Below are 19,824 nucleotides of genomic sequence, written 5' to 3' on the forward strand. Positions count from 1 at the left end.
AGAAATAATGAGAAAATAATGTTCACATTTCGCCCCCAAATCCTATCCTAGTATCCTTGAGGCATTCAAAACAAGATAAAAAAATGTTTTAGTATCTTTATAACAGTGAAAGAAACAGAAAAACATAACTATCCAAAAATGAGGACAAGATTAAGCAGGCACAGCTGCCTAACCATAATATGCAGGCATTACAATTGAATATAAAATTTCCAAGTTAAATGGAAAAGCACATTTGAAATAATATTAAGAGTAGAGCAATTATTGTTAAATTATGTAGAACTGCTTACAAACAATTGGAAGAATCAATGGAAAAATAATTGTGATTAGTGAAAGGGCTATACTATAACTTTGTAAATTACTATTAAAATGTAACAATTTTGAATTGGCTAAAATAAATACTTCCACTGCATTTGAATTTAATAAATGGACCTAAGTTAGCCTTTATAGGAGATAATCTTCAGTTTTCTGTTCACTTACTTAGGTAGGCCTGCTTAAATCTTGTTTTGCGTTTTTCTGTACATAGCAAGTGTGCATTTTGAATATGCTTTTGACAGGTGTAGTTGAATCATAGGAGGGTATGGGTCAAACAATCTGGGGTTGGGGGGTAAGTTGACCCCAGAGATAGGCTAAGAATTCTTAGGTTTGTCAAATCAGTTGTTGGAAAATAGGCCTGAATATCTCTAAACATTGGATGAAGGCTTTTAAGGAAAAGGAAGGTTCAAAACTCTAAGGTTTACTCTCTTGAGTTCTTATTTGTTTGCACGTTTATATATAATTTCAAAAGAAATGCCAAATCAATGAATTCTCTTTGATAATAATAACCTATGTTGTGCTTACATTAGAAATACCAACAGTAAAATATCTGTAGCAATAAAGTAATCCTTATCTCCACTCCCCAAGTAATGAGTAAACATGCTACCAGGGAGATCACTTGAGGAAATTTACTTTCACTAAATGTAAATTGCTTTATTGATTAATTTCAGTTGATAAATGCAAGTGAAAATGATTAATAGTATTTAGTTTGCAAACTCCATTTTATTCAATTTTTTTTAATTAGTTCACAAATCTGGTATATACAGGCAATTAAAACTGGTTATTACTTTGATAATCAGAAGCCTCTGGTATAACACAGTCTTCATGAAAACATTGTAAAATGGAGAATACACAGTAATAATCTCTTTGAAAGCAACTGTTGCAAACATCCATGTTTCTAAGAAAATATAACTTTACATATATATTTTAAGCAAGCTATACCTCTTACATAAATTCAGACAATAGGAGTGTGCAATCGTAACATTTACTTTATGGAAAACAATGAAAACTATTATAATTATGACCTAAATGCTTTTAAGTAATCAGAGTCCTCTTGGATTGGAAGTAGAGCATAAAGATATTTTCCCTAATTTACAACCATCCTGGTCAAAAAGAGCTGAAAAGTTGGTCAGTAAGTAGGATTGCCATTTTCAAGTAAGTTGAACCTAAATTCTTTAGGTATAAATTGTAAAGTGTTCCAATTCCAGCTAATTTAGGGAACTGAGTGAAAACAGTCTTGTTTTTAAATGAAGACTTTTTAAGGAATTGAACTTTCTACTAAACTAGTTTTTACAAGAGGGTCTTTTAAAAAAATCTAACAGGGTTTTACAGATTAATTTAGAACTCTAAACATTCTGGTTCCTTAGTATTCTCAAAGAAATGGAACGTTAGCAGTAGCAGGATGGACTATCCCACACAAATGCCTCTAGGGGACAATACTCCGAATCAGTCAAGAGGCATCCTAGAGTGCAGCCACAGTATATCGAAGAAGAGACTGTCCAAGCCAGAATGAATCAATGCACACTCCTCTTCAGAAGGTTCCTCTGTCTTCAGAAACTGGAATGCGGATTAGCAACACATTTTACACAAGAATTATTGGAGTGACATCCAATAATTTATTACCTGTGGCATATGAGATTTATGAGCTATACGGGGAAAATGATCTCATTTTCTCCCCTGAACTCAACTTCAGCTTTCTATGGAGGCATTAAGGCCATGCAGCTCCTTTTCCAAAGGACATAGAGATAAAAGACAAGGTAGAGGACTTTCTCTGATTTAATTTTCTCTGAAAAGGTAAATTCTACATAATGGTAAGAATGTTTACTGAAAGAGAACTGACAAGTAGAAACTGAATTAAGATACAGACATTCAAGATAAATTGTAATGGAAATACTATTAACGAATTTTGGCCTGTTAACCCTCATGCTGTCTTATAGTAAAACACTAAAATTCATGCAACAGAGAACGTGGACTTTTTCTCCAGACTTCCTGGGAAAAAGAAACTGAGAATATACTGTTTTCTTCTGTTTGCTTTCATAATGAATTATTCTTGCTTTAGAATGACTTTCCCAAACTTTCGCAGTCATTTCTTATGAGAAATCATTTTTCAATAGGAGACCAGGTAAACTTAAATGAAAGACATCAGGTGTCTTTTGAGCTCCTTCTGCCTGCCAGTGGAGCAATCAAATAGATTATGTAAAATTACCTCCACAACTAAAATGGCAGGTAGAATTGGAACAGGAGTTAGTTATCATTAGTATGCTTGTAATAAAATAAAGCTTACTCTGAAACCACAAGGGCCAATAAGAAGAAAATAGCCTGTATAAAAGCTACTGGGTTCTCTAGAAAATGGATACAGTATACAGAATGTGAGAATATACAGAACTCACACTCAAGTTATAAAAATAGACATGGTTCTCAGACAAAAAAGCTAATGAATACAAAAGAATTCTCCAAACATGAACAATTTTTAAAAGACACATTTATATAAAACAACAAAATGTCATTTCAGAGCTCGAACGAGTAGTCTGTTGAAATGGCTGAAAAGGGAAGATGAGCTAGAGACAGGTCAAGAACCCAGAACTGATCCATCCTCCGCTTCTGGTTGGCAGTGTACATTGTTGGTCACAGGCAGGCAGACTCCTTTTGGGGGGCAAAACCTCTCTCTCTCTCTCTCTGTATGTAAAATGGCCAATTGGTTGATCATGTTTGGTGAATGAATGAGAAAACCCAAGTTATTAAGTAATCTCTAGAAATCTAACTATTTTCTTTTAGTTTCTACAGTTGACAATGTGGCACACGAGGAAGGATTCTAGGTTTTTTCACCCAGAATCAACCTTGCCATTTATAACTCATGCTCCATGCCCCATGGTTTCTATTGTGCCCTAAAGGATCAGCCTAGACTAAATATATAAAAGAAATTAACTCTGGCCTTTAAACGAAGAGAGGCAGACGAGTAACTCATGCTCAGTACTTCATAAATCACAAATACTGAAATTAATGGTCTGTCTCCTTTTGACTGCCAAGGAGATGCCATGAGCTAAAGAAAGTCATGAGAGAAAGAAAGTCTAGAAGATATGGGTAGCAGCACCTTTCCATACCCGCCTGGATTTTTAAGGAGACTTTCACTCCTTCTTCCTTTCAAACATAAAGTTCATCAGTTGGAAGGAAAAAAAATAATGGCTCTAAAGTTGAAGAGTCCCCAGAAAGAGCTAGCAGTACATAAAATATGCCCTCTGTGGGCTAAAGGACAAGTTGCAGAACCAGTTAAGACACAAGAGGCGGCCCACAGTCTTAATTATGGTTTTAGCATAGCATAGCACAATACGGGCAGCCCTTTTTCCATCCAATGAACAATTCAGCACCATCCATGTCCAGGCCAAAAGATTCCTGAAGAGTGGCTTTCATCTTTGGTACCACCCCATGAGTTATTCTTGGTTTGTCATAGCTGCAAAGAAGCAAAAAAGCTGGTACCTTTGCCTTGTCTGTGAGTACAAATGCTGGGACTCTGATTGCTGCAACCATTGAGGCCAATTAAAATAATACTGTAACACACAGGAGTGATGCATCCAATCCCCAGGTCCAAATAATAGCAGCCATGCCCCTACAAGAGCAAGATCATCCATTCCTATTGGTTAAGGCCTTCGGTTTGTTGTCCTCAGAGTAGAATAAAACACTGCGTTCCCATGGACAAGGAACTCCAGATGAACCCATGGTCAACATTTGGACAGGGATTTTAGTACCACATATGCCAGGCACCAAAACAGAACTGGCCTGTGGCTGTCACAGTTGGAGAAGCTTCTGTTTTGGCAGCACAAACTAGAAACTTCTTAGTGTATTCTAGTTTTAGTCCTCTTTCCTGAGTGAAGCTGCCAGGGAGTGCCAAGTTCCACAGCCCCAATCTAATAGTCGGCATTAATTCTCTCCATGGTCTTCTTCCACCCAGGCTACAATCTTCCCTTCCCATCCAGGGATGGCATCATCATCGTGGAAAACCTAGAGAAAGAAAAAAAGCCACAATAAAAAAATAACAGTAAGATAGAGTCTCATTAAACAACTGCTACTAATAAAAATAAGACCTCAAACTAAAGAATAAGAAAGTGTAGAGGAAAGCTTTGGGTTAGAGTCTGTGTCCCTTTGGTTTTTGTCCCTAAAGTTATAAGCCGTAAAATAATATAGTAGTAGTAATAACAATAATAATAATAATAATAATGTTAGTTCCACATCTATAAAATGGTAAAAGCATCCCTACCAATCTTTGCTCATAAAAATTTATATGAATTAATAAATTACTAACCATAGAGCACTGTGGGCTTCTCAGGAAAAAGCAGTAATTTAAGCATTAAAAAAAATGAAAAAGGGGAAAATTTTTGTCCCGGGCTTTATAAAGAAAGGGTTCAAAAGACCAGTTTTAACGTTTTTGCATTCATTTCTCTTTATTCATTCATTTACTAAGCCACTAATAGCACAGGGTTATTAAAAGTTTCAATGAGGAAATTTTTACAAAATAAAAGACTGGCTTTCCCAACTCTTTTCCTTCTATAACCACAATGAGGGCACTTGCAATACACTGTAACCTGATGAGTCAGGAAAAGAGCAATTTCTTAATCCTCAGGTGCCTGGACACCCAGAATCCAATTTGCAACTCCCTTGTAGTTTTTACTGGTGACACAGAAAGCCCCAGGCTGAGTCCAGAGTCCAGAGATAACATTATCTTCAAACAGATCAGACCCCAGGAAACTATGTCAGGATGTCAGCCCTCAAACTTGCCTGACTGACTCCCTCTTCCCTATATAAGAAAAAGCTAACCTAAAGTTAGGTGCAGTTGTCCACTGGAGATTCTGTCCCCCAGCAGCCTCTCTGCCAGCACCTTTCTTCTTAAATAAATTTTTCTAACTGCTATTCCTTTTGAGTCTGTGAATGCTTTCATCTTCTGCAACTGACCAGGGGTTAATTCTACACCAGAACATAACCCAGAACTGTCTTCCAAAAAAAAAGAGCCAGTTTTTGACAAATGGATTATAAAGAGAAGCGTAGGCTAAGAAAATAGTTAAGGAGTTAAGAATAAGCACAGATGACTTTCCAGAAGTTCAGCATTTTTGTTATCCGAGAAACTACCACAATATTCAGTTCCATATATTTGTACTTGTTTATTTTGCTCTACATAGGAAGCAGAAAGTTTTCTAAGATTTGGCTACGGATAGAAAAGTGACCCCAAAGCCAAGCTTCGTTCAAGCTTTGGTCCTTTATTTTTCTTAAGAAAACTTTTTCCTTTTTAAACAAAAAATTCTATCCAAGTTTGGTCAAAATGATTAAGTCCTTGTCTAAAGAAGCTATCAACTTCTCGGGCCATGCCCTGACCTTCTCAGTCCACAGTAATCAGACTGGTCTGAGGCTCTGGGAAATTCCTCTGACCTGGTTAGGGAACTCAGGTACTTCTGGGTACTAGTCCGTGAGTAGGGGGCTTTGGGATTCAGGAGCAACCAATAATACCACCCAGACTCCCCAGGGATTCTGTACCTCCTCTTTGACAGTGCCAAACTCTGGATCCAGTGCTTTGAAGTGATAGCGGTGATTCCCTTCCCGGTCAATAGCTGCTTTAAAATCCTTAAGTGTCACCTCCCCCAACCTGCAACAAAATAGACTGTTTATCAATAGGCTGAAAATATAAGGTGTTGGCTTTAAACCCAGGTCCTTGCCAAAGTCTCTTGAGGTAGAAATAGCATGGCCTTGTTAGGTCACTGTCCCCAATCACTCAGATGATTCTAAAACAACAGAGGTGAGGGAAACAGTCACCATTAGGGATTGAAAACGACATTGCATATGGGGTGATCTGCGGATTTAAAATAGATTTATTGCTTCAGCAACAGCCACATCACTTTCCTCTGTTTTTCTTTGGAAATAAGATATAAGGCTTCTGAAATCTAATTTGTTGAACTATCAATATGTAATGTCTATGTTCTCTTGATTTCCTTTTTTGCAACAATATTCCACTCTCTAGACTGGTTGAATTAAATCAAGTATCACCAGCTTTATCCTTCTAGCTTCAGAAAGCTCACCTCTAACCCAGACCGAGTGAGCAGACTGCCTAGGAAAGGGAAATCCTATCACCTTTCTCAGGACTTGGTTCTGCGGTTTAAAAATCTTTATTTTAAAGCCATTTACCTTAGAATGGAGTATGTTAGCTGAGGGTTTGAACGTTTTTAAACATGAATTCAATAGATTAGTTCCAGTCATCAAATAATAACAAAGATCAATCAGCAATCGCCCCCCCTGGAGTGCTACACTGCAATCCAAGGTCGATCAACAAGAGCTCTTTTGAGCACTTAAAAAAACTGTTTTTCCTGACTTGGAGCATATTTACTTAGCAGGTTTGGAAGGATTATTATTGTGTCTGTGCCTAGCAACAAATCTTGAGTTGTCCCTTGTAATGCCACTGGTAAAGCTAGATCTAGAATCTCTATTTCCTCTGCTCTTCTCACTACAAGATACTTCTCAACTAACTACTTCTCAGCTGGTTCGATAGGCAGTAACTAATGATTCTGCCTTCCAGTCCTTTTTTAAAAGAGAAAATGATCCTAGAATCTCACCTCTTTGGTATATTGACCATGAAGGGCGTAAGTGACCGGTCAGTAAAATAGAGCACTTTAGTGCAGGCGCTGCTGACAGTTGGAGAACTCTGTGAATGAGGCAACTCTGCAATCAGAGAGAGACTTTGTGTTCAGAACATTCAACTTTCTCCCAACCACCCCTCATTTCCAATTATTCAAAATGTCCCAGGAGAAGGAAGTTGCCTGAGGTCAGGTCACAGTACAGTAACACATAGGAAGTCACCACTGGGGTCACAAAGACAAGAGGTGCTTTGGACATGGACACCATCATAAGGACCATCATTTCTTACCCATTTCAGGTATTTCTAGCAGGGAACTAGCAACTCTCTGACAGGCATTATTGCTAAGAGTCAAAAGATTTCAGCTATGGCAGAATGAATACACAGCAAGAGCTGCAGACATTGCCAACGTTTAGATTTTGGAGGTCAGTGGTAGAGAATGCTCATGCAATTCATTAAAAGAGAAATGAACAGGAACAAGACCCATGAGTGAAACAACCTTAGAAACTCCAGATTCTAAAGGGGCCTCATGCTTCCAGTCTAAAAGGTGTAAAACATACCTTATCCCTTAGCTACAAAGGATCAGTATGTGTTGGTCCCATGGTTTTTAACTCAGGTCTCTTGATCCACATCTTGTCTGTACCCTTTGTATAGGTACTTATGGAAAAATTTTATTAACGAGTACTTATGATTATGACTTTAAGAGACCAGGAGAAAAGACCAATCAGAAACGTTTATCATAAGGACCAAAAAATAATAATTAAACTTCCATTAAAATCTCTCCTGAAATTCCATCTACACATATTTTCTTAACTAATTCCAGGCACTGATCTCAATCAAACTGGCAGCCATTGGAGAGCATTTCTAGGAAGGGGTTTAAAATAGGGAGAGTGTGAGGGATGAATTAATACAGAAGAAAAAAGACAAGGGGACATTCTCCCTTTGTAAAGGAATCACAATCGGTTTTCAGAATTTTTCTTAAAGAATGCCAATTATTGAAACCTACATGCCATGACGTTCCTTTGATTCCAGCACCTAGAACAATGCTTGACACATAGTGGCTGTTTAATAAAATAAAATATTCACTTTTATCATTACATTTTATGATTGATTGATTCATTCAACAAATGATTATTGCACCCTTACTGTGTGCTAGATTTTGAGACTATAAAAATCAACCCCATGTGGTCTCTGATATCAAAAGAGTTTATAGTCTAGTATGGATGACAGATATGATTACAAATAATTATAATACACTAAAACCAGATTTGTATAAAATGCACAAAAAGACAGAAGATGGAGAGGTTAATTCCATCTGGAAAAGATCAGCAAGACTCCACCATTGGGGAATCCTTAAACAAAGCACTTAAAAAAATCATCAGATAGAGATGTTGGAAAGGGCATTCCAAGAGGGAAGGATACATGTAAAGGCATGAAATGTGATCATGTATTTATAAAACTGAAAGTTAACTTATAAGGCTGGAGCACAAAGAATAAGTTGAGAAGTTGTGGAAGATAGGGATAATAAAGTAGGGAGGGAGGGGCCAGATCACAAAGGACTCTGCCAGGCTAAGACATTTAACTATTAGTCTTCAGTGTTGGGGAGATACTTAAAAGGGACTGATATGATCAGGCTGGCATTTTAGAAAGGACGATTGAGCAGCAAAGTATGGGTTGAATGGGAGGAACTCCAGAAACCAGTAATCCCATTAAGAGGCAATTAGATGAGGTAGGGCAAAATGTAGTCCTAGAACCATAGAAGGAATGGATTTGAGAGAACTTTAGAAGGTAAAAGTCTTGGTACTTGGGACAAAATTGAACATCAGGGAAAACGAGTTATAATCTGGGAAAAAAGATGCATGGTAGTACGATTAACCAAGATGGGGAACAGAAATGAGTTGTTATTCATTTAAGATGTTTTTTGGTTGTCTATTATGTAAGTACTAGAGTTGCAAAGATAAATTAGATCCAATCCCCACCCTTAAGAAGCTCAAAGTCTAGTGGGGGGTGGGGGGACTGTGAAAGAGCAAAACAGTTACAATATAATAAAATATGAAAATAATATTGCTACACATTGAATTCTGTCCTTATAAAATTCATGTATTGAAGCCCTAAACCCCCATGTGACTGTAATACAGATAGGGCCTTTAAGGAAGGATTAAAGTTCAATGAGATTATAAGAGTGGAGCAAGCGCTGATCCCACAGAACTGGTGCCTTTATAAGAAGAGGAACAGACATCAGAGCTCTCTCTCCACCATGTGAGGACACAGCAAGAAGGCGGCTATTTGCAAGCCAGGAAGAGAGCTCTCCGTCACCAGGACCTGACCATGCTGGCGACCTGATCTTGGGACTTAGTCTCCAGAACTGTGAGAAATTCCTGTTGTTTAAGCTACTCAGTCTATGTTATTTTGTTATGGTGGCCCCAGCTGACTAATACAAATGTTATTTTGGATAAATTTCAAGGAACGAATAATTATGATGTCAAATGCCACAAAGAGGTCTAGTAGATAAAGATAGTTTTGGTCATCGGTGACATTAGTGAGAGTAGTTTCAATTAACTAGTAAAGAAAATTGAGTTGGGTTACACAAAAATTTCTAGTGAAAAAGGAAAAGAGAGTAAAGAGGGAGAACGAGTCTTATGCAACACTAAATCATGATAAAATGATAATTGTTACTTCAGTGTGGCATTACTAGAAAAATCATGTACAAAACACTCAGAGAATGACTGACAAACATCTGTGTGAATGAAAATTTAATACATGACTTTAAAAGGCACCACAAATCAGTTTTAGCTTTTAAGTTTGGATTTATGATCATTTGGAGTTAATTTTTGTATATGGTATGCAGTAAGGGTCAAGACTTGTTTTTACATGAATTTTTCCAGGACTATTTGTTGAAAAGCCTATCCTTTTGCCATTTTTTTTTTTCTGGTTGGATGACCCAAACCTTCATTCTTTTTGCCATTAAAGAGCCCTTGTAGAAAACCAACTGGCCAAATACATGTGAGTCTATTTATGAATTCTCTATTTTGTTCCATTAATCTATGTGTCTATCCATTCACCTATACTGCACTAACTTTTTAGCTAGTTTTGAAATCATACAGTGTGGTTATCCAACTACTTTGTTCATCTTTCTCAACTTTTTTTTTTTTTTTTTTTGGTTATTCCTGTCCCTTTATTGTTCCATATAAATTTTAAAATCAATTTGTTTATATCTACAAAAAGTCTGGTAGGATTTTTATTGGAATTGCATTGAAGCTATATCACTTGGGGAGAATGGACTGTCTTAACAATGTTGAGTACTCCAATCGATAAACATGGTCTATCTTCCCATTTCTTTAGATCTTCTTTGATTTATTTCATCTGTTTTAAAGTTTCCAACATAGGAATGTTGCACATATTTTGTAAAGTTTATACCTACATATTTAACGTTTTTTGGTTCTACTATAAATGGTACTTAAAAATTTTTTTCTATTTCCAAATATTCATTGCTACTATATAAAAGCACAATTGACTTTTTGTATAATGACTTTGTATCCTGTGACCTTGCTAAACTCACTTCTTATAGTAGCTTTATTACAAATTCTTTGGTATTTGCCTCATAGACAACCATGTCATCCACAAATAGAGGCAGTTTTCTGTCTTCTTTTCTAATCTCTATGCCTTTTCTTTCTTTTTTCTGCATCTGTGTTCATTAGAGATACTGGTTTTGGAATCAGGGTAAAATAAAATGTGTTAGGAAATGTTCCTTCCTATTCTATTTTCTGGAAGAGTTGGTGAAGAATTGGTATTCTTTTTTCCTTAAGTGAACCCATCTGATCCTGGAGTTTTCTTTGATGGATGGAGCATTTTAAACTATGAACTCAATTTATTTAATAACTATAAACCTATTCAGCTTATCTATTCCTCTTGAGTAAGTTTTGGTAGTTTGTGACTTCAAGGAATTTATCCATTTCATCAAAATTGTCAAATTTATGAGCATGAAGTTATTTGTTTCTTAATTATGCATTTAATGTCTACAGGATCTACAGTGGTGTCCTCTCTTTTTAATAATGGTAATTTGTGTCTTTTCTCTTTTTTCTTGGGCAGGCTGGTTTATCCATTTTACTATACTTTTCAAAGAACCAGATTTTTGTTTGATTTTATTCTAATTTCTGCTTTTAATATCGATTTCCATTCTTATATTTATTAGTTCCTTCCTTCTGCTTTCTGTGGGTTTAATTTGCTCTTCTTTTCAGATTTCTTAAGGTGAAAGTTTAGATCATTTAGAGGGTCATTGATTTGAGAACTTTCCTCTTTTCTAATGTATTTAATGCTATGAACTTCTCTCAAAACACTGCTTCTGCTGCATCCCATGAATCTTGATATTGTGTTTTCATTTTTTTATTCAAGTCAAGGTATTTTTAAATTTCCTTTATGAATTTATGTTTGACCCATAGGTTGTTTAGAAGTATGCAGTTCAATTCCAAATATTTGAGAATTTCCAGATATTTTTCTCTTATTTATCTCAAGTTAAATTCCATAATGGTCAGAGAACACTTTATATGATTTCAATTCTTTTAACTTTATTGAATTTTATGGTCAAAATATGGGGCTATCTCAGTCACTGTTCCAAATGTACTTGAAAAGAATATGTACTCTACTGTCATTGGGTGAAATGTTCTTTAAATGTCAATCAAAAGAGTTGATTGATAGTGTTTTTCAGGTTTTCTATATTCTTATTTGATGTTCTCTTCACTAGTACTATTGATTACTGCAAAAAGAGTATAAATGTCTCCAACTGCAAAACCTTTCTATCAGTTTTTACTTCATGTATTTTGAAGCTATTATTAGGCATAATACATTCAGGATTATTATGTCTTCTTGGTGAATTGACGTCTTTATCATTGTATTATATTTCTATACCTGTAAACATTCCTTGTTCTGCAGTATACTTTATCTGATATTAATAAAACCACACCTTTTGATTAGTGTTTCCGTGGTATCTTTTTCCAGCCTTTTACTTTCAACTTAGTACATGTGTTATTATAGTTAAAGTGGGTTTCTTATAAACAACATATAGTTAAATCTTATTTTTTCATCCAATTTGAAAATCTCTAATCTTTTAATTGATATGTTTAAACCATTTATATTTAATATACTTATTATATGTTTGACTCAACAACAAGAAGCCAACATTGATCTGACAAAAAGAACACTAAGTGGGGTGTAACTGAGTAAAAGTCCAACTAGCGGCTTAAGTAATGAATGGGAAATAAGGATGAAAAAAGAGCAAGTGTAGACTATTCTTTCAAGAAGTTTGATGTAGGAGAATAAGAGAAAAAAGACAGTAGTGAGATGGCTAGTGAGTTACATTAGTTTTTGTATCTTCCGATGAGAGATTTCAACTAATATGTGAATACACATATTAGATTAACTCCCTAGTTTACAGGCTGCTGTGAATTTATTTGTAGTATTTATTTTTTTAAAAGATTTTATTTGAGAAGGGGACCAGGACTTTATTGGGGAACAGTGTGTACTTCCAGGACTTTTTTTTTTCCAAGTCAAGTTGTCTTTTCAATCTTATTTGTGGAGGGTGCCGTTCAGCTTCAAGTTGTCCTTTCAGACTTAGTTGTAGAGGGCGCAGCTCAGCTCCATGTCTAGTTGTCGTAGCTTGTTGCAGGGGGCGCAGCCCACCATCCCTTTGGGGAGTCGAACCGGCAACCTTGTGGTTGAGAGGACACACTCCAACCAACTGAGCCATCTGGAAGCTCAGCGGCAGCTCAGCTCAAGGTGCCGTGTTCAATCTTAGTAGCAGGGGGCACTGCCCACCATCCCTTGCGGGACTCGAGGAACTGAACTGGCAACCTTGTGGGAATGGCCCATGTGGGAATGGAACCGGCAGCCATCCGAGTTAGGAGCATGGAGCTCTAACTGCCTGAGCCACCGGGCCAGCCCTTTTTGTAGTATTTTGATTAAGTGCTTCATATATACAAAATTATTTTCCAGGGAGAAAAAAATTTTGAAAAATAATTTCTAAATATTTAGACTTATGTACATTGGCAGTTTATACAAACCTAAAGAAAGTATTGGAGAGGATAACAATAAAATAAAAAGTCTCTCAAGAAAACATGAATGACTGTTCTAAAGCAATGCTGGAAAAAGGAACTGAAACTAATTTTTGTACTAACAAACTTTGTTTCATTCCCAGTATAATCCCTTATTCAAGAAGAAAATATATCAGGAGGCTTGAAAATGCTATTTTACTTACTTGACAAAAAAATTCTACTTTGCATATTTGTGTAAACATTTTAAGTGTTTTACTTTAGGTTTTGCTTTTAGTGTGTTTTTTTACATTGTATATGTAACATACAGAATTGGTTACAGTTAGCTTTTTACTATTTGTTTTTTGTAAATTATTTAGATATTTTTAGATTAAACATGGGTAAACTATAAAAGATAAGAAAATGTGAAAATTATTAAACCAAAAGGTAAGATACAAAGTAAAATAGGAATTACCAAGCAGGGTAGATTTCCAACATGTTGGAAAGAACATGAAAAAAAATGTAGATGAGGGGGCACAGAGGTGGTTAAAACATACTTCCTAGCCATGGCCACTAGATGGCGCAACTATTTTGCAGGGCTTAAACTGAAAGCACGCAAAGTTTTAAGGAAAATCCTCAAAGAAACAGCTTTTTGCCTCTAGGAAGAACTGGAAATTTTCTGTGCTATTTGGGACTGTAGGATGATGTGTGTGTGCTTGTTGTTTTATATTTTGCTTTGTTTAGTGTAAATGTTTTGAGCATGGATTTTCCCAAGATATTTTAGCCTCTTTAAGTCATCAGCATCCTGCAGGTGGCTAAGTAGTACTTGGGGTGATGGAGGTGATGATGATGGTATGTGTCTTCACAGTCCTAGAAATAACTTGATTCTATTATTGCCACAGAAACAACATATTATAAAAGTGAGATACTACAAGAAATATTCTATCCCCTAAATATTAGTAGCATGAAAAATACTAAACTTTTTATCTAATATAATGAGTACTTACTTGAATTAAGGGGCCAGGACTCCCAGTATTCACTACCTGCTTGAGTTCTGGGTGACTTGCCCCGAACCTGGGGAGCCACATAAAAATCACAAGAATTATGATAAATGAGAGAAGTTAACCAAGAAAGTAAATCATAAAAGTGTACCTAAAATATACTCATTTCTACTGCAGTATATAAAATTGGACATACTTATCCTAACAATAATAACGCACATTTATAAAAGGCTTTCTGGTTTCCTATGCATTTTCCCATGTATTTCCTCATCCAATGCCAAGCTCATTCACAGGGGTAGGGGAAGGGGAATGAGCAGTAAAGAGAGACCTAGGGGGTCAAGAACAACAGTTCCTTAGACAGTTATACAGTTGCTAGGAGCAAAAGTTATCATGAACTCCCTCCCTGGATTGTCACACCATGATGAAGAGTTAGTTCTGCCGGGAGGAAAACCAAAGAGAAAAGCAACTGTAACCTTCAGCAGGGTCTCATCTTTTAGCACTGCATTCATCTAAATTAAAATGGATTAAACCAAGCTTTCTGGGAAGCTTGCCTAGGAGAAACACCATAGAAAGAGGATTACCCTCCGTTCTTGTTTCTTCTGTGTCTCCATGACATGCAGGCGCTCCATGAGGCTGGAGATGCCCTGCTCCAAGCTGTCGATGGTGTGGTGCTGAGGGTCATGGCCACTGAAGCTGTTGCGCAGGCTGCGGAGGGCATCGCGAACAAGCTGCAGGTCACTGGTCTGTGGGCAAAGTGAGGTGCTGTTGGCATGGTGCCACGCCATGTTATGAACCATATCCCAACCCCTGGGCTTAGGAAGACACAGGGGAGAGGTTTCCAAGACAGATCTTTTATTTTTGAGAGAGGAGATGGGAAGTGTAGGAAACTTTCCTCCACAGAAGCGGGCCTACTGTTTGCCTACTAATTCTTAATTTTGGATAAGAAGTGCCTTACATCTTTCCACACCCACTAGGTGCAAGTATTCGGGCACTGGGATAGAAAACGTCTAGTCCACTGGCGATGGCTAAGGTACTCTTCTGCTTTTAGCTGGAGGTGGCAGGTGGTACTGAGTCCTGAGAACCTACCCCTCTGTGGGTGACTGAAACAGCTCCTTTTCCTGCCACTGGAGGGAGAAAACCATTGCTTTGAGAGTCGTGACTGTTGTAGTTGGTCACCTGTGGCAGCAAGAAGAAATGATGCTTGTTATGAGAGAATTCCAAACCCAGATGTCCTGTCTTATTTTCCTTCTTTACATTTACCACGTCCTGACATAGTATAAAATTATGTATTTGTTTCGCATCTCTCTATATTAGAATGTAAGCCTCGTGAGCGCAGAGATTTTATCCCTTTTGTTCACTACTGTATCCCCAGTACTTGACACTTGGTAGGCATTGTGGAATGTAGAATGAAGAAAATGGAAACCTCAGCCTGGAGGCCCCATCCCCACCCAGCTTCTGCCTGGCCACCGGAGGGCCTGAGAATGTTGCTCCAGCACTTCCTGTCTTTGCTTCAGTAATTAAAAAATAAGAAAAATGACTAACATTTCTTGAGCTTCATTCTGTGCCGGGTAGATCTACCAGGACTGTGTTTAATTATTTACCTGGATTATCTTAGGTGTTCTTCATAATGACAGAGAGGGTCACTATTAATTCCACTTTCCAGATGAGCCTCATTTCTAATGCTCCGAAGCTCAGTAAATTAAGGTCACACAATTGTCAAAAGTGGTAAAGCTGGAATCTGAACCATTTTCTTATCCTGGAATCTGCATTCATAACCCCCCCACCAAATAGCCTCCTAACAAACCAACCTGTGGCCTTGGTTCAGCCCTGAGTCAGAAACAGAATCTCCCTCTTTGCCCTTGTAAATGTGGGAGGGAGACCCCGAGCTGTTACCTCATCTGCCTCTCTTTTCACACAGTGAGTCAAAAGGACATCTTTGTGTTCTAGCTCCTGCTCCAGATCCACCTGCAAATCAGAGACTAAATCAGACAAGGATTTCTTGGGGTAGCCAGTTAGCTCAGTTGGTTAGAGCATGGTGCTAATAACACCAAAGTTGCCGGTTCGATCCCCACATGGGCCACTGTGAGGGGCACCCTCCTTAAAAAAAAAAGAAAAAAGAAAAAAAAAGATAAAGAAAGGAGAAAAAGATTTCTTCAGGTTAGAGGGGCAGGACAGTCAGTGGTTAAAATGTTCCCACCTGCTGGTAACTGGCCTCAGAGAGTTTCCGGAGTGCTTCTTCCATCTTGGCCTGGTGCTGCTGAAGGAGGCGATCCTTCTGCCCCAGCTCTTTCTGCAACAGAGAGAGAGCTTTCAGATGTATGGCAAATCCAAGGACATTGAACAGTTCACCCTTTGTGACGCAGTTTCCACCTGAGGGAAAGTAGAGCCTCGGGGAAACGGTCCTTTCCTCAAGCGACACCCAGAAGACATCACACACCATGGTAGTCTTGCCCAGTGCAAAAGATTCTTGGGAGGGCAAAGGATTCTTGGGAGGGTAAGGAGAAAGGGAATTACTGTTTGCAGGAGGACCACTACATGCAATCCATGCTAGTTAGAGATAAAGGTTAAGACTGAACTGAAGCTTCCAGGCTCTTAGTTCTGTGTTCCTTCTCCTAGCCATGTTCTCTACCTTCAGGGTTAGTGAATCAGGGGAACACAGAGAAGGATTTCCTTGCTGAAAGCAATTGAGAAGAGTATTTAAGTGCTCTTTGAAACAGCAGCAATGGGCTGTTCATAAAAGGTTAGACGGAAATCATTTCCACACTGATGCTCATTCTTACTTTATATTCCCCTAAGAGTCGGTTCCTCTCATCTAGCTTCCTCTGCAGGTCCACCTGCAAGAAGGATAAGAAAGAATTAACTAGCATGGAGGTATTGTCTGCTGACCCTAGTAGAAAATTAGCTATTTAGTAACCAGAATTCATGTTAGCAGGTACAGTATACAGCCCAGAGAGGGAACGGCTATGGTAAAAACACACAGCTGCTCTCCATGTCTTTAGTGCAATATTCAGCAGTGTCCTCAAAGCTGAAAGGTCGAGGCCAGTGTGGTGTGGGCTTTCACCTAGGAATAGAGATGAGTCTGACTCTGTTCCTAGGTGAAACAGTCTGAATAAAATAATTGCAGACACTGAGAGCCGATATCCTGGAATTAAGATAAGAGATTAGGATGGCAGATTTAACAGGGTAGTATCCTATTTTGCTACTGGGACACAATGAGGTCAGAGTTCATTCATTTAACTCACATTCTGGTTGTGCAGCTCATCTTTGTCCATATTTGCCCTCAATAGTTCTTGTTTGAGCTGAAGAACAGATGTGTCCTGCTGAGTCAACCTCTGCTGCAAGGCATCCTGGGTAAAAAGCATACTAATTATTGAGGGTCCAATTAATCAATCAGCCAGTTATTACTAAAAGTTATTAAACCCCTCAATGCGTATTCAGCATTAATTCTGGCAAACTGGGAGACAAAAGGAACACAGGGTCTTGCCAGGAGGTAAGCAGGGTTTTCTTGTCCCCTTCAAGGACACTAACATCTAAGAGGAGGTATGCTCATGTAGTACAATAGCGTGTTGTCTTTTTAATGAACATGTGCCAGCCAACATCCAATTTCTCTTATTACAATTAGATTTCTTGTAGCTGTTTATGTTATTATGGAGAACAAAACATACTGACATATTTTTCTGACTTTTCCCTTAAAGCAGAAAGCCTGTTTTTGCTTTGGTTGTAAAGAAGAGGGAATACATGATAAAGGAACTGGTTTGATTTCTCTTTCATTGTATGCTGCTTCTGAACATCTAATTGTTTCTAGTTGTCTAAATAAAATGCCTCTAAAACTAAACAATGTTTGCTTCTTGGGAAGAATTGATAGATTGGAGTTTTGTAAATGGAAATCACCAGTAAGTTTTTCTGTATAATGACTATATCAAAACACAATCTGATCAAACAATCTGTATGAAAAAAAAAAAAAAGCATCGAAAGGGAAATCCTATCTACTGTTCTACCAAGTTGACTGAAATCTGATTTTTCCCCGACCTATTTCTCACCACTACCCTCTACCTTACTCCTGACGGTATAATATAGTAGAGAGAGACCTTTGGGATCAGACAAACTTAGATTCAAATTACAAGTCTACCATTTACTTTCATGACAATGCACTTTCCTTCCTCCCACCCTAGCTTTCTTACCTATCTTTTGGGCATATAAATGCTCAATCTACCTCTCTGCCAACTCCCCATTTCCTAGGGGGCTGGGCCCTATCTCTGCCTGACACCCTGTTCTTATAAAATCCCTGAAATCACCCCCACTCTGCCTTCCAGAGCCCTGCTTCTGCCCTTCTGCCACTGGCTTCCATGCCTTGTCTGGAAGCACCAGGAGTCATAACTACCAGATATGAGCCTCAGCACAACAAAAGTACATTCCTCACCATGTCTCCCTTCCCATCCACAAAGCCCCCCTTTACCCACAGCACAAAGCCGGTGAAGAGCCCGCAAGAACAGACTATAGGACCCACTAGCCTCCCTCTCACCAGTAGACTACTTTACCTTGTAGACAGTTTACTTAAACAGTTAAATGTCTTCCTTTTTACCTTTATCCCTTGTAAGTTTCTGGCTTCCTGTTTACATTTCAGCAGCTCCTTCTGCAAACCAAATATAGTTAGATCAGGTACTAGCATCTGGGCTGCTTCAGAATCATTACCTCACTCTGTCAGTAAAAACACAGAACTCAGATAAAATATTCCATGAAAAATTAACAATCTACTGAGGCAGAAAACAGGTCTTGTCTGGTAAACAGTAAAGGCTGACCCATAGAAACAAAAACACGACTCGTTCTGTTTTGCCCTGTGGCACCCAGACTCAACTGCCCACGTACAGAAGAGTCTTGCCAAGAAAGAAGATACTATACATTCCCATAGGCTCTCCTTCCTGTATTTAGCAATGTTCACTGACAGAAAAACTTAATCATAATTATCTAAATCCCTATCACTGAAATACATAATCATATCTTAATATGCCTACCCTCGATGTCATTAAGTTATCTTAGATTTAAATGTTCGACAAAGGGTTACAGTGCTTCTGATGCTCTGAGAGGCTATTGTTCTTTATGAACCAAAGAAAAACACATTTAGCCAATAATGAAATACTAATTAACCCTCCCTTACAATGGATTAAATATATGTACATGATTGTCACCAGGAAAGAGATTTTAGAAGAGAACACCCATAACTTGGAACCCATTCTCTTCTTTTCCTATTGCATCATATCAAGAGTTTGGAATTAACATATATTAAATGGGGATTTAACTTGGCAGCTACAGGTTGGCTAATAAAACTTCAAGTCAGTGAGTGTGTGTGCATGAACTCATGCATATTTCTGGGGAGACGGTTAATAGTTTTAGCAATATACTTATGACTACACAGAAGTTAAAACCCACTGACCTAAAAGAATTCTGGGAAGTAGTCATTAAAAATGATCATATTAGACTATAGTTAATAATGCTGTACTGTATATATGAAAGTTGCTAGGAGAGTAGATCTTAAAAGCTCTCATCAGAAGAAAAACATTATAACTATGTGCAGTGATGGGTGTTAAGTAGACTTATTGTGGGGACCATTTCACAATATATACATATACTGAATCAATGTTTTACACCTACAACTAATATAATGTTATATGTCAAGTACAAAAAATGAACCATACTGATATTAGATCCATTTTTAATCCTAATTAAAAAAGAAAACAATGAAACATTTTAAACATACAGAAAGGTATGACCAATAATGACTTAGACACCTACTACTCACCACCGAGGTTAAAAACATACTACCTTTTTGTCATATTTAGGACGTATCTCTCTCTTTCAATTAAAGACATAATACATATAC

The 19,824-nt window shown here is 37.7% G+C and overlaps 1 protein-coding gene across 7 annotated transcripts in view; it reads right to left on the reverse strand.

The window, feature by feature from the left end:
- Window positions 1-1,015: 1,015 nt before the first annotated feature.
- DIXDC1 (DIX domain containing 1) overlaps window positions 1,016-19,824 on the reverse strand; it is a 76,003-nt gene continuing 57,194 nt past the window's right edge. For 5 of the 7 annotated variants that reach the window (XM_019715296.2, XM_019715295.2, XM_019715298.2 and 2 more), the window contains 11 exons: window positions 18,529-18,579; window positions 17,189-17,293; window positions 16,727-16,780; window positions 16,144-16,236; window positions 15,840-15,911; window positions 15,033-15,122; window positions 14,528-14,689; window positions 13,953-14,019; window positions 6,903-7,008; window positions 5,833-5,941; window positions 1,016-4,308 (listed from right to left, as the gene is read on the reverse strand). In XM_019715296.2, coding sequence (XP_019570855.2) covers window positions 4,228-4,308; window positions 5,833-5,941; window positions 6,903-7,008; window positions 13,953-14,019; window positions 14,528-14,689; window positions 15,033-15,122; window positions 15,840-15,911; window positions 16,144-16,236; window positions 16,727-16,780; window positions 17,189-17,293; window positions 18,529-18,579 — 990 coding nt within the window. In that variant the 3' untranslated portion in view covers window positions 1,016-4,227. The other 2 variants (XM_074335503.1, XM_074335504.1) reach the window with 2 other exon arrangements.

Source organism: Rhinolophus sinicus, linkage group LG06 (assembly GCF_036562045.2).
Source record: "Rhinolophus sinicus isolate RSC01 linkage group LG06, ASM3656204v1, whole genome shotgun sequence".
In the NCBI taxonomy this organism is placed as follows: Eukaryota; Metazoa; Chordata; class Mammalia; order Chiroptera; family Rhinolophidae; genus Rhinolophus; species Rhinolophus sinicus.